The sequence below is a fragment of the Semicossyphus pulcher genome, unplaced genomic scaffold, assembly GCF_022749685.1.
Source record: "Semicossyphus pulcher isolate SPU_LCO1_2020_fin unplaced genomic scaffold, fSemPul1.0.p SCAF_9, whole genome shotgun sequence".
Lineage (NCBI taxonomy): Eukaryota > Metazoa > Chordata > Actinopteri > Labriformes > Labridae > Semicossyphus > Semicossyphus pulcher.
In genome coordinates this window covers 27,909,709-27,925,645 of record NW_027211770.1, presented here as the reverse complement: position 1 = coordinate 27,925,645, position 15,937 = coordinate 27,909,709, and the positions used below count along the sequence as shown (strand labels likewise).

The following is a 15,937-nucleotide window of genomic DNA, read 5'->3' as shown; positions in this document are numbered from 1 at the left end:
CAGAACAAGCGATCAGTCTTCTGAAGGTGTCTCGTGAGAATCACATAAAGGGTTAAATAACTTTTTGCTCCGGTCTTGCAGAGTTGGAGTCATCGTGGAGTCTGGTCCTGTACATCTCTAAGCAATGAAGAAAAGGGTTTTGTGTGCGATATTATTTTTGGGTGCATGTCTGACACCAAAGCCGTCGTCCAGCACATCGTGTTTGGCCTCTCGCTCGCCCACTCTCTCTTCCTTTAAACATCGTTCAGGGAGTTGGCTGCAGAACTGTGTAAATATAGGAAAACTCTTATGTAAATGCAATGCCTGGCTTGTTTTCGTCCTGTGTTATTCAGTGCTTTTAATGTACTGTGATTTCACGTTGTAGTTCTGCTTAATTCACTTAAGTTGAAACAAAAAAGCAGCACATGAAATGAATACTGATCTTCATTTTGGTTCTGGATGCAGAAGCTCTTTTCTAATGGAGTTATGTGACCTTTGACCTGGAGTCAGGTCTAGTTTTTTTGCTTAGTGCTTCACAAACGAGGACACTTTTGAAGAAGTGAATTGAACAGACGACACTGCCTCAAATACTCGAACAAACAACTTCATTTTAATGTGCAGTGCAGAACTATAGGCTTTAATTTACATCCTTTGCGCCCTCAAAGACAAACTCCCCCCGGCGCTGCAGTCTGCCTCGTTCTCCAGTGTTGTGTAATTAAAAAGTCAACACCAGAACAAACCTTGTCATTGTAACAATGTGTGGGTAAGGACGAATAAGAAACTGTAGCACCAATTAATTATTTATTAATGTTTACATGAGATGACTTTTATAAGGTTATTTTAAAGCAAACAAGTCAAAGTGGGCAAAACTACAGAGGCGACAAAAGAAATAAAGCAGCTGCTTTCATGGAATCCAGATGAGGAGACGACGTCGTGCTGGAACTAGATTGATGCTTTTAACATCGTCTGTCATCGCCGCTTCTCTAATATAATTAAAATCAGATAAAATATAATTTGTTTTCAATTGGAGAAATTCAAACCACTTTTAAATCCCTCTCGGGGCGATTGGTTTGAAGCAGCTTGTACACAAAAGACAAGAAAACGCGGCGACGTACCGACAACAATAAATTAAAAGAACTAAAATGTGAAATAAGATCTGAGATAGATGCCAATATTGATTAGACATATGAATAAAACAATAAAACGATCAGTCTGTAAAGAAATATAAAACCGAAGGAGCAATTTAATCGCAGAGGGGACGAACGATCTTGAATAGTGATTAGTTCACAAGCAGGTAAAACATGACGACGTCCTGATGGCAACAGAGAGAATCACTTAAACGAACACCTGCAGCCTTTTGGAGGATCTGCTGGTCACAAAAGGAATGTAGATCTCTTTGTTCTTCCTTTTGTCACCAGTTTGTAGTCTCAATGAACACGGTCTCTTTATCTTACAAAATATATTTGTAACCCGCCTTAAATCAGCTGAAAGATGCACTCTTACCAAGCTAAAATCTGGGCTGTTTTTCTGAGATCATTAAAAGCTTTTTAGACGTCACTACAAATACATAATAATCTTATTAGAATGTGATGACACAGAAAGGCCCAAACCAGAGTTTGAACCAGTAACCTTGTAGCTGTGAGGCAAACACGCTAACCACTGCACCATGCTGCCCTATTTTCATAATTCAAATGAAAATGAACACGTTCCGCAGCCGTCACGCACACGCCGCACTTCCAGTGTTGCCCACAAAAGCGCACATTGACCTGGTGCGGCCACATACGAGGTTTTGACCTAGTTTTATTAGTAAAGGCACTTATAGAGGTTTGACAGCAGAGTATGTGAGTAGTTTCAGAGTGATGTTTTAGTACTTTTACTTTAGAAAAGGATCTGAATACTTTTCCAAACTGGTTCAGGGTGTTCGCAGAATATAAACTCATAATAAACTGTGGTTTAAATAATCCTCATATGAGCATATAAGATAACAAGATGGTGGTTGTGTAACAGATATACCACCATGTATTTTTACTTCCATTAGCTCTACTGTGAACTGTACAATACAATCTAATGAGATGCATTACATTAATACTGGGCTGCTCAATCTAAGCAATGGACCACCAGATGGGTTTCGTTCCCCTCGCGCTTAATCTCATCGCACAATTTTAAAACTAATCACAACATTTGAAAAGAAAATCTCTGCTGCTGCCGCACGATGTTGAATCTGCATCATCCCTAAACAGCGATGTCATCCCTCTTTCATTAAACGAGCCATCAATCTATTTCTAACAGCCACTGTGTCACTGATTACTCAGGATGAGGTTATTATGTTTTACACTGGGAAATCTATCTCAGCGTATATTACTGTTCATCAGCTGTTAATCTCAACGCTCCATTAGAGAGGCAGACCCTGTGTTTACCTGTCAATCATCGCGCACTGGAGGTCTTTTTTTTTTGGCTTTGGCAGAAGAGTATTTAATTCTGTTGTCGTGATGTTAAACTGCAGCTCGGGCAGGAAGCTGGAGCTGCCTGCAGGAGAGCAGAGAGTCTTTAATGTCCTGAGATCACAAAGAGGAAAGAGCTCCTCTGCTTGAGAACATGCTTCTCTTTTACTAGATACATTCATGAGTCCAGATCATGAAGTGGATTCAAGTGTGTGATTTGTTAAAAGCAAGTGAGTCACAGGATGCTCTCATCTGCTCCACTAACAGGGTCACTCTGATACCTGTTTACATTTGATGCATTTACAAGACTTCCTTATTCTCTTTACGCTGACTCATGTTACCGAACATTTATCTGGTTTACTTTGCACACTGACAGTTTTTACAAGCTAACAGATGAGATAATCCAACAGGGGCTTAATTCTTTAAACTGTCTTAAAACAGACATGAAGAAATCTGAGTCTAGATTAGTTTAAGTCTAATTTCTACTGCAAGAAATGTTCAAAGTCGACGCTGGTTCTTCAGACCAAGTAAGATAGGCTTATAGATACTGATTGTCTCTTTTCCCGTTGCCAGTGAAGCATCCTCCTGTCGGTCTCTTTTCTGCTGCGTCACGCCACAAACACAAACGTCTGACATCACAAACAGGGTTGAAACAGGGTTAGTAAACAGTGAAGATGTTACGGTGGTTAGGTCTTTATTGTATCTATTACTCATTCAGTCATCAAATTACTGCAGACAAATTTGGAACAATGTTTGAACGCTGCTCGGACGGAGACGGGCAGAATTTGTAGCTGATATACAAGGAGTCGCAGAAGTTACAGACGGAGCATCGTGCCGGAAAGGGGGCGGAGATTAGTGTGTCGACACAGGTTTTGTGTTCCCATCAATGCCGACCGGAGCCGAGGCGATAATTACCGGGGTCTACTGCAGAGTCATTTGACCCGGATCTGAATGCCGATTGTAACCTTTCCCATTAAGCTAAAAAGCCGGGTGTTAGCAGGTGTTAGCGGGTTTTTTGACGACTGGGAAAGCTGCTTTTGTTTACTTTCCCACGTAGAAATTCTGACCAATCAGAGAGCAGTTTCCTCTGCTGGTAAAAGCCGTCTGAACACAAATCAAACTCGAGGCAAAATGCATTGTAACAATTTGGTTCTGATCAAGCAAACAGACTTTACCGTACATCCATTTTAGTTTACAGCAGGCTTCAAATATGGAGACGACTGCAAAAGAATGACTGTTGTAAATTGCAGCTCATGGCTGTGTGACAAAGGTCAGAATATGAGAACAGCTTATATATGCCATCAAGTTCGGTTTCAAATTGACTTTGGTGTCAATCACACGCATCAAATAGATCAATAGATAAAGGATCCTCACACATAGCAAAGACAAACTGCATTAACTCTGTCTTCTAGTGCGATGCTCAAGCAGCATTTGCAGTCGAGCTACGGTGTAATCCAGACGGCATGAAGAGAAGGGGGAGGAGTGATGTTCATTTAAAATGGTAAATGGTACATGGACTGTGCCTGTATAGCAGGTTTCTAGTATTTTGACCTCACTACATGTCACATTCATCCATTCACACACACGTTCACACACGCACTGATGGTAAAGGCTTCAAGGCAAAGTGACAAACACCAATCAGAAACAAACTGCCTGTAGCAGTCAGGGATCGAACCGCCCTTCTTGAACCTTGAACCTTGATGTTTACTGATATTAAAAATACATTTATATATTGACTGACTTCTCGAAACGTCTACAAAGTATGCTTTAAACAAACTTTGTGATCGATATCTTTAAGCAGTGCTTTACAGAGTTTAAAAATACTCATTCACGTGAGCGTCCTGGATGCATTTGACATATTTTGCTATATTTTAATACGTTTTTTCTCTTTTCCCTGCGTGCTCTCTCATTGTTGAGTATCAACAGTTTCAGTGGGGTTCAGGAGAGACAGCATCTGGGGTTGGATATCTTGAACGACTGGGTGAACAACCCCCTCGGTTTTCATTGAGCAGCTTTAAAAAAGGTGATCACCCCCTGCCCCCCCAAACAGTGAAGTGTAAATGGGTTAAAGTCCCCGCCCACTCTGACAGAAACCTCTTTATGTTGAAGCAGTAGCACCCAGTAGCTCAGACAGAGGAGGGCAAACATGGCGGCCAGCAAGGTCATCAGAAACCTGCTTTTCTCCTTCAATTTTTTTTTTTTCATTGCTGGAATCTGCATCCTCACTGGGTCCATCTATGCCAGGAACCACAAGGCAGAGTACCAGATCTCAGAGGAACTTCTCCCCGCCTTAGACCTGCTGATATTCATCAGTGCCGTGACTCTGGTTTTTGGCTACCTTGGCTCATACGCAGTGATCCACGAGAGCCGCTGCGCGCTGGCCCTGTTTTTCTGCGGCCTGCTCAAAATGTTCCTCCTGTTGTTGGCTGTGGGAGTGCTGGGAGCCATATCAAGAACTGAGCGTGCCCAGGAGGTGGTGAAGCAACACTTAGAGTTGTTTACCCCGCTTAGCGAGCAGCCGGAGGATGTCCAGAAGTTGTTTCAGGACGTGGAGAGGAACGACTTCTGCTGTGGGATGTTTGTCGGACACCTCGATTGGGGCAATTCAACACTTGTTCCAAACTCGTGCAACTGCACGGACACGACCAGGAACTGCACCGTGGTGGAGGGACGTGAGATTTACTCCACACCGTGCATGGTGTACCTAATGACGTGGATGGACAGAGTGTCAAACTCACTCGTGGGGGTTGCGCTTGGATTTGGTGGCCTGATGATTCTGGGGATGCTTTTCTCGTTAGTGCTGTGTTGTCAGATTAGGAGCGGGAAGAACAGCATCATTTGAACTCTTACAGGCGGTGATTTAAGGAAAAGTGATCATTCGATTGTTTGTCTGAACTCTTCTGAGCTTTGACTTGTTGGAAATGTTTTAATGTTTGTACTTTTTTGAAACTTTTTGTAGATTGCAAATGATTGTACAGTCAAATATATCAATTGATTTGATGATTTATGGACATGTATAGACATCTGCACCCTGACCAGTAGTGGGAAATAACTGACATCCATTTCCTCAAGTACTGAGAACAATGATTTTATACTTGTGGTTTACTCATGTTGTACCATTATTTATCACCAGTACTTTTTATTCAACATTTTAGAGGGAGACATTGTATGTGAGCTGCACAGTGGTGCGGTCGTGCCTCACAGCTTGAAGGTTCCCGGTTCGAATCCCAAGTCGGACACAGGGTGGGGTTTGCATGTTCTCCCTGTGCATGCGTGAGTTCCCTCCGGGTACACCGGCTTCCATGGACAGGCCGAAGACATGCTCGTTAGGTTCATTGGTGACTCTAAATTTCCCGTTGGTGTGAGTGTGAAAGGTTGTCTGTCTCTGTGATTGACTGGCGATCAGTCCAGGGTGTAACCCCGCCTCTCGCCAGACAGACAGACAGTAGGGATAGCATCCAGGCCCTCTGTGACCCCGAGCAGGATAAGCAGTATAGATAATGGATGGACATTGTCTTTTTTACTCCACCACATTTATCTGGCTGCTGTAGTTACCTGTTACCTCACAGATTGATCTGATTTTTTTTGATCAAGGGACATGGACATTTTTAGATTATATTCACCCCCCTGTATTAGTAGTTATCATTTCGTTGTCTCATCCAGTATGTCTTGTTTGACACAAAATTTCCCAGATAGTTTTGTTTTAAAAAATAGACATCATATTACAAATGATCGTAAAGTTGTGTCGCAGAACTTTGTTTTTAATCCTTATTGGCCTTCAAAACGACTTTATGACCTCTGACCTCAAGGTTCAGAAGCCACTTAATGTAGATACACTTACAGACATACATGCTTTTACATCTTCAAACCCATCAGCAGCAATCTATTTGAGAACAGTTGTAATTTTATGGATGTCAAATGTAAATATTCTCAGTATTTCACAGGTGTTTTCTGAAGCCTGGTCTCAGAGAACCAGAGGTCCAGATACTTCCGTCAGTCACAGCACATTTAGCTCGCACAGTGGATCAAACCGGGGCGTGGTCTCCCTTGATACCTGATCTTGCCCCCACGCCAGGTGTTATGGGTCAAAACAAAGACCACTGTTTCTTCGTGGGGAGTTTGGATCGTTTACTTGGTCGTCTCCACAGGAATGTAGGTGGGTGGGACAGTTTTTTCATGTGTGTGTTATAGTAACGACTAGGCTGAGAAATCCCCCCAAATCTGCATCACTGTAGGCTTTCATTTACCGTCTCTGTTGTTCTTGCAGACACATTCATCCTTGTAATACTGGTGTCTACGCTCCTTGGTATACACTCTGTGAATCTGGGGCATCAAGATTTATGACGGCCTAAAAATGGTGCATAAACTCTGTACCCCAAATAAAACAACTCCTATGCCGAGAATAAAGAGCAAGTAAAATCCACAGATAAAAAAAACGGAGTGAACTTTTCCACAAACTAAAAAGATTTACCCTCCATTACATCAATGCTGAAATAATTTGGTTTGAATATTGGAATAATGTGCATTTGTTGGACAGCAGGAGTCAATAAATCTGAGCGACTGAAAACATAAACAGCTGAAACACTCGTAAACTTTCCTTTCTTGTTCAGCTTTTTCTCTGTTCTGAATAAACCTGAGCCGAAACAATCTGCAGTTTTATGGAAGAAATTGGTCATAGACTTTAAATCAAACTGAGTTCATTAAAAGATGAAGCCAGAACAATGAGTTCTCCTGTCTCAGTGAATAAAATCTACTCTCTCTTTTAAGAAAATAACAGCCAGTTGCATGTTTTAATTTAATTACAAACATGTGATTTTGTCCTCAGACCATCCAGATTTCCAGACAAAGCTTTTATGTATTAGAGTTGATCATGTTTTCTGCCGTTCCTCCTTCTCTCTCAGATCCTTGGATGATTACGTGACTCAAACCACAGAAGACAACCTCGCTGCATATTTAAAGTAGCTTTAATTTAATGAGTTGTTCAATAGACCTTATCCACACAGGCTACTTTAGTTTAAAAAATTAGGTTGCGAATGAAAATAAAATTAGTTCAGTACAACAGGGAACACACAAATTGCCATGGCTTGTAGCTCACCTATAAACTATAAACTACACCTGTTTTCGGTGATACCAAACCACTAAAATATAACAGCAAACATTTCAATTTTCTCACAGCTAAAATATAATTTATTACATTTTTAGAGGCTATGCTAGTCATGCTTCTTTGAGTTTCCCTCCACAAGCGTTCATCTACAGTATCTGTTAGCTAGCATGAAAGTATAAATGTAGGGTGGTGATTTTATAGATTTTTATATGGGATCTTTTATTTCCAACAGTCTTGCCTGTAACTGGAAGAACATCATTGGTTCAATCACAGTATATTTAACTGGTGGCTGCTAACAAAAGCCTCTCACCTTATAACGCTGAGAACAAGTTTATAGACTAGACGTTAGCTGCTAAAGGCTAAACTAGTCGTCAACTGCATCGGTTGTTTGGTGCTGAAAAGGTGGCATACAGAGGGATTGTAAGAGCTTTTCTTTTATTTTATACAGCAGGGGGCTGTGCCGGGAATTGAAGCTGAAGATGAGAGCAGTTCAAATGAAGCAAAGAATAGAGTTTAGGGACTTTAGAACAAGACAATAAGCTAGCTAGCTATTGTGAGCTAGCTGCTAGCTGCCACTGAAATGGTCTGAAGAAATTAGGAGAACTGCAGCATTTAGAATAAACTTTTAACGGTTTGTCACTGCATGTAACAAATTCACAAGATAGTCATTGTATAAGAAGCACAATTAATACTGTAAGTCTCTTTGAATGTTAACTTTGTGCTGCTATAGATTTCCTGCTAACATGAATACATGTTTTTAGGGCCAACAAAACAATAAGCTAGCTAGCTACCACTTGCTGCTAGCTGCCACTAGAACGGTCTGAGCAGAGCTGCAGCATTTGATACATTTTTAAGAGTTTGTCACTCGAGTTACAATTTCAGATTAAACATTTTATCTACTTTTTCTATTGAAATATTAATGGAACAAGATGCACATTTAATACTGGAAGTCTCTTTGCATAATAGCTTGCTGCTATAGATTCTTAGCTATACATAATATATATTGCTAAAACAGAATTTAGCAGGATTTGAGAGTTACTAAACCTATTTAGGGCCTATTGAATCAGACTACTGTTTTATGTTACATCGGCAGCCAAATTAGCAACTAGGCCTTTTTCGGCTGCAGAAGAGACGTAGGCTTAACCCATTGATTTGTTTAAAACTAAAAGGCAGATACTTACTGCCAAATCTTGTGTTTTCTATGTCACATTAAAAAATTTTGATAAGAATCAATCAAACTTATAGATAAGAAAAAAAAACACCCCCATTATTATTAGGGTAGTTAAGCACCAAAACGCTAAATCTTAGCCCTACCCACTGCAAACAGTTTGCACACTTCTTCTTCAAAACCTCTAGCTTTGGCGGAAAAGTCTGTGTTCAGGTAAGATCCCACCACACAAAGTTAGAAGCCGACTGATATACTAGCCTATATTTTCCGGGTGAAAGCATGGCCTACATTTCAGACAACACTCACACATCACATCTTGCTCATGGGCGCGTGTCTGTTGATGCAAACTGTGACCTTTTGGTTTCCAGACAGCCTCTTTAACTCCTAGAAACACCTTCTGTCTCTGGTTAGTCTGACGTCTTTGCCCCCCTCACAGAGCACATGGAGGGGAAAACAAATGATTTCCTTCCTACTTTTAATCATGCGTGTGTCAGACTTGGAGTTCAGGTCATTCTTCCACTTCATTTGTCTAATGAAAGATGAATTATAGGCGTGGAAGCATTAAACAGCCATCCATATCACCTGAGCCTCGTGACATGAAGAATAAGCTATGTCTTTGGTACCTGGAGAGTGATGAATGTGGGTCAGAATGAATAGTTTCATGCCACAGATGTGCACGCTTTGAAAAAGTGAAGTCTCATTTAAACAAATGCTTCAGGAGGGAAAAGGAAACGTTCAGGATACTTCTGCAGTTTCACAACCTTTGCCAACAAAATGATTGAACCATGAATTCTGGCAACTTTATCCCCCTCATATAATGAAACCTCTTATTCTATTACCTTGTCACATTCACTTTTTAGTTCACAATCAATATTGTAGGTAAATGAGGCCAATTTAAGTGATGTGTATCCACAACAGAATTCTATTAAAGCCATGTCAATAAACAAATACAACTATCCGACCGCTGCCAGAACAGCAGACACCAATCAGAGGTGGCAAAAGAACAGATATTCTTTACTAAAGGAGCATAGGTACTTGTGTAATATATGACTCCATTATAAGTACAAGTATTGATTCAGCTTCTTTACTGAAGTAAAAGTTACAAAGGATAGACTGTGAAATGTGCTCAGAGTATAAAAGTAAAGTTTCCCTCTGACTGACAACAGGCTGTGTCTGTGCAAAGCTAACTGAACAACCATCCATCCACCCATCCACCCATCCATCCATTCATCCATCCATCCATCCAGAATCTATACAGCTTATCCTCTTAAACATTGCAGGGGGGCTAGAGCCAATCACAGGGATACCTCACATCATATTTGGGTGCCAATTAAATAATTTTAATTTAAATAATTAACTTCAATAGAATTAAAAAGAAATAAAAAATAAGGAATAATAGCTTTGCTCCACTTTACACATCAGTGGTACGAGGAATGTCATCTGCTCGGACGTTGTCGAGCAGGACGATGTTGGTTGGTTCACTTGGGTCCATGTGACTCTAAGTTCTGTCGGTCATTGCATTTAAAAGACGCCAGTTTTCCAGCGTCCTGTTTCCCTCTGTGTCCTGGTTTGTGTTGATATACATTTTTGGTTGCATGATACTGACTGATGGGTATGTCAAGGAGTTATTGTCCCATCCATATACAGCTATGGAAAAAAAGAGACCACTGCAAAATCTGTTGTTCTCTGGTTCTACTATTTATATGTTTGTGTTTGTGTGAAATGAACTTCTCCTACTTCCAAATCAAATATTCTTATTGAGGTATTTTATTTGCAGAAAATGACGACTGGTTAAGAAACCAAAAGATGTTTTTCAGATCTCGAATAATTTTGAAAAAAGTTCATGTTTAAACAACAGAATACTGTTTTAACTCGGGAAGAGTTCAGAGATCAATGTTTCGTGGAATAACCTGATTTCTGATCACAGCTTTCATGCATCTCTGCATGCTCTCCACCAGTCTGTCACAGTGCTGTCGGGTGACTCTAGGCCGCTCTTCAGTGGGGTTCACATCTGGATTGAGCTGACCATGACATGTAGAGAGAGATGCTGATTTAAGGAACATTTGGAGTGCTCTCTTAATTGGTCTTGACGTTTGGAAGGCACAGGCAACGATGCAAAGTAAAAATAATAACTGCATTTAATCCCCCATAAACGCATTTATTATTTTAGAACGTAGGAAGCAAAAGTAAAAATATGTCAGAAAATTAAATGCTTTAAGCTACCTTCAGGAACTTTTGCTTTGTGTCACCCTTGTGGACAAAGCGGTACATCTTATCTCTTTGCTGATCTTGTCTTTTACACGTGTAACTTGTGTTTTTTTTTAAAGAGAAATCTCATCCTGAATCTTTGAACAGACAAACGTCTTGCTCACTGTGAGTCTTTGCCGTAGAAAATGTAAACAAAGGCTGTCTCAGCAACCTGCTGTTAATCCCAGGTGGAGGCGTTGACAGGCAATAAAAAATGACTAGAAGTCAATTTAGTTGCTTATGAACTCGTTTGCTTTTGTAGGTCAAATAAAGGCATCAGCTTTATATTTCAGTCTGTTTTTACTGAAGTAAAATCTCCTCAAAGGAGCTTTGAGTCAAGTACAGATACTTCATAACGCTACTTAAGTACAGTAACTAAGTATTTGTACTTGTTAGTTCCCTCCTCTGTTAAGTACTGAAAGGGAACAATCCTTTGCTTGTAGGCAGAGAGTGGTCTCTTTGTCCCAGCAGTGTTTAGTGACTTTCCCCACTGCGACCCATAAATAAAGATGCTTACAAATGTCTTCTGGGGATACGTGGTCGCCGCACATATTTATTCCAAGAGGTATTCGCATCTCTCCTGATACCTTCCTTCCTGCCACGGGCGAGGTATGCAGGGAAGTCTGCAGAGGTAAACAAGGACAGCTCAAAGTCTTTGCACATGTCCCACTTCTGTGTGCCGGCTGAATCTGCTGTGAAGGTGAATCCTGGTGGCAATACGTGCTCAGACTTTAAAGCAAACAGCCACCTCAAATTACACATGCAGAGTCAAACAAATTTCTCCATCCATGGTATTATTTTTAATAATACAGAAATGAGATTTGTAGTTTCACTGAGCGCTTGCTTCATTATCAACCTTTTCTGGCTTGAATAGCTGGATAATTTTGGACTTTTAACAGCTTTTCAGGGGCTGGAAACAAGTGAAAATGATTGATAAGTGGGCAAATTTGGAACATGAAATAATTCTGAACTCCAAAATGACTGATATAAGGCCTTTTGAAAGAAATGGAAAAGCTGATCTTGCAGTTGTTGTCTCAACAGATCCATAAAATAGAGGACTTAAATGACTAAGAAAGCCAATTATCTGAGTGTTTTCATCATTTTGTACGGGATCAATTTTCTTTCAAGAACTGGCATAAACACAATGAAAGGTTGGCACTTTTTGCAGGGCTGCAGTGTGCGTCAACTGTCCCCTGCTAATCGTGTTTCGTCTGCTTCATTGACTCTGACTTTGCTCCTCTAGTTTTCATATTTCATTTCATCCTGGCTCTGTGCGTTTAGCTGCTTTCCCAGCGTTAAATCGAGCCTGTTATTTGTTCTCCTCTCAGAGCCAGGCCTTGGCCCACTACAAGGGGACCAAACATGCCAAGAAGCTAAAAGCCCTGGACGCTCCGAAGAGTAAGCTCAAAGGCTCAGTGGTCACCAAGGACACCGCCAACCAGGAGATCGCCAAGGGCATCAACACCTTGCAGGTCCCGAACGGCACGGACAGGAAAGGTTTGTGTTTTCCTCCCTGCACATTCCCAAACACTCAGTCTTTGTTGTTCTCTTAAATAGCTGCTCCTCTGCTGAGAATGAATGCTGGACCAGAGAAACTCACAACATGCAATCACTTCAGGAGTTGGACGGGCTCACTCTTGATTATATCAGCCCTGTGTTGGCTGCTCGGGCAATGGCTGGCTGCCGGCTTAGTGCTCATATATTAAATCTGTGGAGTTAGGAGATCTCTGCAGGACAAACAGGACATTCAGACATTAGACCAATAAGGTGGGGTTCAGTTTGCTTTAAACTAAGTGATTGTTTGATTAACAAGGCTGCATTTAGACAAATGTGTCTACCTTGGCCATTAGACCACCTTGTTGATGGGTGCGGCAAAGCAGAGGGCATGACTCAAATGATCGTGCCGGAAAAAGCGTTGAATCAGGTTCCATGTTTGCTGCAACTTCAAAGCTTTCTGTCGTCCTCTCAAATTAATAAAAGCGCTTCGTCCTGGTGAATAGGGACACACCGATACTGATATTAGATATTGGTCTGAAAGCTGCATGTGGTATCGTGCCAACGGGCCAATACTGGGCTGATTAAGTCAGTCCATGTTTGTCTTTATAAAGTGCTATAGCATGCATCGGCATTGGGCCAGGTAGACATTTTACCTGAAGGAAGGAGGAGGGAGCTAAACAAGAATGTAGAATTAAAACATGGATACAGCAACGTGAGTAGAATTCTGCCTAGTGGCCACCTGCGGAATCGCAACTAAAATTCCCCATGTGGCCGAAAGCCTTTTCCACTTTACAAAGGTCTGTTAGACTTTTTTGCCAGAACACTGTGAATGTTATCTGTGTTAACTATGACTCATTCAGTCATCGACTTCTGATCCACGGAGGTTTCACATTGCTCAAACTTTCCTTCAAAGACTGCAGGCTCAGCGGGAAGCAGCTGACTGCTCAGTGAGCTGCACATGCTGAGGCTTCAAACTTGTTTTTGACTGAGCTTGCTCCATCTTTGTATCTGATATCCAGGTCTTAATAACACATCCGTGTAGCGAGCCAGCCTGCATGGAAAGAGCAGTGTTAGTTTTTGGGAGGTGTGACACAATAACCCCGCAGAGTTGTTTTAAGATATTAAATATAATAAGTGCTAAATTCATATTCTGGCATTTGATGAGCTTTCAAAGGCACTAGACTCAAAGCAACCACAACACAAGCTTTGCTTTTTTACACGCAGCGCTGTTAATAATAATAATAAGTTAGATTTATAAAGCGCTTCACATGGCTGTCATCAGCCTGCAGATTACTACGGAGTCTTTAACCCCTCTCTGACAGGGAAATAAAAGAGTATTTAATTTCCATCGAGAACCCCGAACTCCAGAAACACTTGTAGAATGAAGACGCACTCTCTATTGAGGCCGGCGTGTATTGATTTGTGGCCTTCAACTGGGTCATCGCACGATGCTTTATGATCACCAAGGCCACGAGCTGCAAACCCCTTCTTCTCCAAATACAGTTGTTGTTTATGTTTCAAGTGTTGCCGTCATGTTTTGACCTCCTCACAACTTTTTCCCTTTCAAACAAACTTTAAAAAAACTTCTGTGGACTGAGAGAGGAAAGTTCTTTCAGGCACTCTTGTTTTTCTTTCTTCGGGCAGACTGAACTCTCGTCACGTTTTGTTTGAGTGCAGCTTTATGAATGCTTCTGAAGAGACATTTTCTGAATGGGTGTGCCATTATGGCAGTTTGTACAACTCTTAACAAAGACCCACAGAAGCCACAGATCTCTTGGAGACGTTTCAGGCTGTGATTGTTGGCTTTTCATCCTGTCTTAAGGGGCTGTCCACTCCTCGTCAGCTTTATATGGAGTTCTTTGAACTTGTTTGATTGAAGCAGTTTGCGAAAAATGTTGCAGCTTTTACAAGCGTGTGCTGCTGACATCATACCTCCTACAGGGTTATCGAATGTGTGCTTTGCGTTCGCCTTTTATCCCACTTTTAATTACATCTTTGCTGCTGTGTTTGTTGTGTTAATATCCATCGCGTTGCAGACAGGTGGCTCTCTAAATCCGGTTATCTCGGGCAGGTGTCTGCTGAAAAATATTCTTACTCTCGGTGGAACTTCTGCTTAAAAACATGTCGAGAGAGTAAACACAAACTTAGTGCAACTTCCAGCACAGACAGGAAGCAGCTGCAGATTAATGATTTTATCTGCTGTTTAAGCTGCTCCTGCAGAGGATAATGTCTTTGGCAACCGACAGCCCCCCTCTCCGTCTCCTCCACTGTAATACTCTTTAAGCCGCCTGTTATTATGTCATGAATTGGCCCAACGAAAGTCTTCCCCTTTAACTGTAACAATAGAGTTTTTTTTAAGGAATTGGAAACACATTGAGCCTTCGCGCTCTGGGATTAATTTGCCCAACGTTCCACTAGTGTTTAAATTAAGAGCACATTTCTGGAGCTCATCATGAACCGTGACCTATTTGTAAAGTCTGACCTGCTCACGCTCGCAGCTGAAAGGTTGCTTGAGGTGAAAATGCAAACATTTAACAGCATGTCTCATGGAGCCAATGTTCAGGTTTAGTGATTGCGGCTCATGCATGCTGCAAATTTTGCAAAACTTCTTGTGTTGAGTTGGAAAAGTAGGCGAGAAAACAGCATTAACAAGCACATAATCGTACATGTTTAACCTCACGTGGGCCACATGCAGGTCTTTGTGTTATTTTAAGAGCTCCACACCTGGCAGCGTTCTGTCTCACGTCCCACGGAGGGCTGCTGCACAAAAGTCAAACCGTTAAGTGGAGCAATTTGCACTCAAGCTACCTCTGAGCTAACGCGCCGAAGTTTGTCGACATTAAGTCAAGAGAGCTTTTAGGTGATATAATGCAAGCTACGGCGGCCATCTTGGAGGTGTGTGAGACGTGTTTCTAAAAGCATCAAATCATTTACATCTTCTGCTGTGTGTTTGAAGGAAAGTATACCACCATGGGGCTTAGAATAAAAGGTATTTGTTACATAAGGTTGTTAACGGACACATGCACTGTTTAAATACTTTTGAGTTGGAGAAATCTGTTTTTAGCCCTCATTTTTTCATCTTTTTACAACCTGTTAAACGATATGATCCACGTGGTGTTCATGTGCTGTGGGAACCTTGAGCATCAACGCCTCAATCATCATTTGGCTTACTGAAGGAAAGACACTTCATAACAACCTTTTTGTAAAGAACATATTTGTTAATTTGTTGAGAGAAAACCAATGAATAGGAAAGAAATATAACACAGTCACAACGTGTTTTTTAACAGCATAAAAAGGAATGTGATAAAAACTGACAGCTTTCTTTTAAACTGCACAAAAAGTGAAGTTAGTACGTAAATAAAATATCTTTCTTCCAAGGTTGTGGAGTCACAAAGCCACGTACAGAGAGCCACAGTTTTCATTAGTAGATGATTAAATAAATAAAGGAGAATTTAACCATAAAATTAGTGAAATAATTCAATGTTTTAATCTTAAGTCATT

The 15,937-nt window shown here is 41.1% G+C and overlaps 2 protein-coding genes across 2 annotated transcripts in view; both read left to right on the top strand.

The window, feature by feature from the left end:
• znf385d (zinc finger protein 385D) overlaps positions 1–15,937 on the top strand; it is a 99,541-nt gene that overhangs the window by 53,410 nt on the left and 30,194 nt on the right. The window contains exon 4 of the mRNA XM_069656818.1: positions 12,268–12,436. Within this exon, the coding sequence (XP_069512919.1) occupies positions 12,268–12,436 (169 nt within the window). The remainder of the gene's footprint in view (positions 1–12,267; positions 12,437–15,937) is intronic.
• Positions 4,567–5,262, top strand: LOC138583658 (tetraspanin-8-like). The gene has a single exon (XM_069655604.1). The coding sequence runs from the start codon at positions 4,567–4,569 to the stop codon at positions 5,260–5,262; it is 696 nt and encodes a 231-aa protein (XP_069511705.1).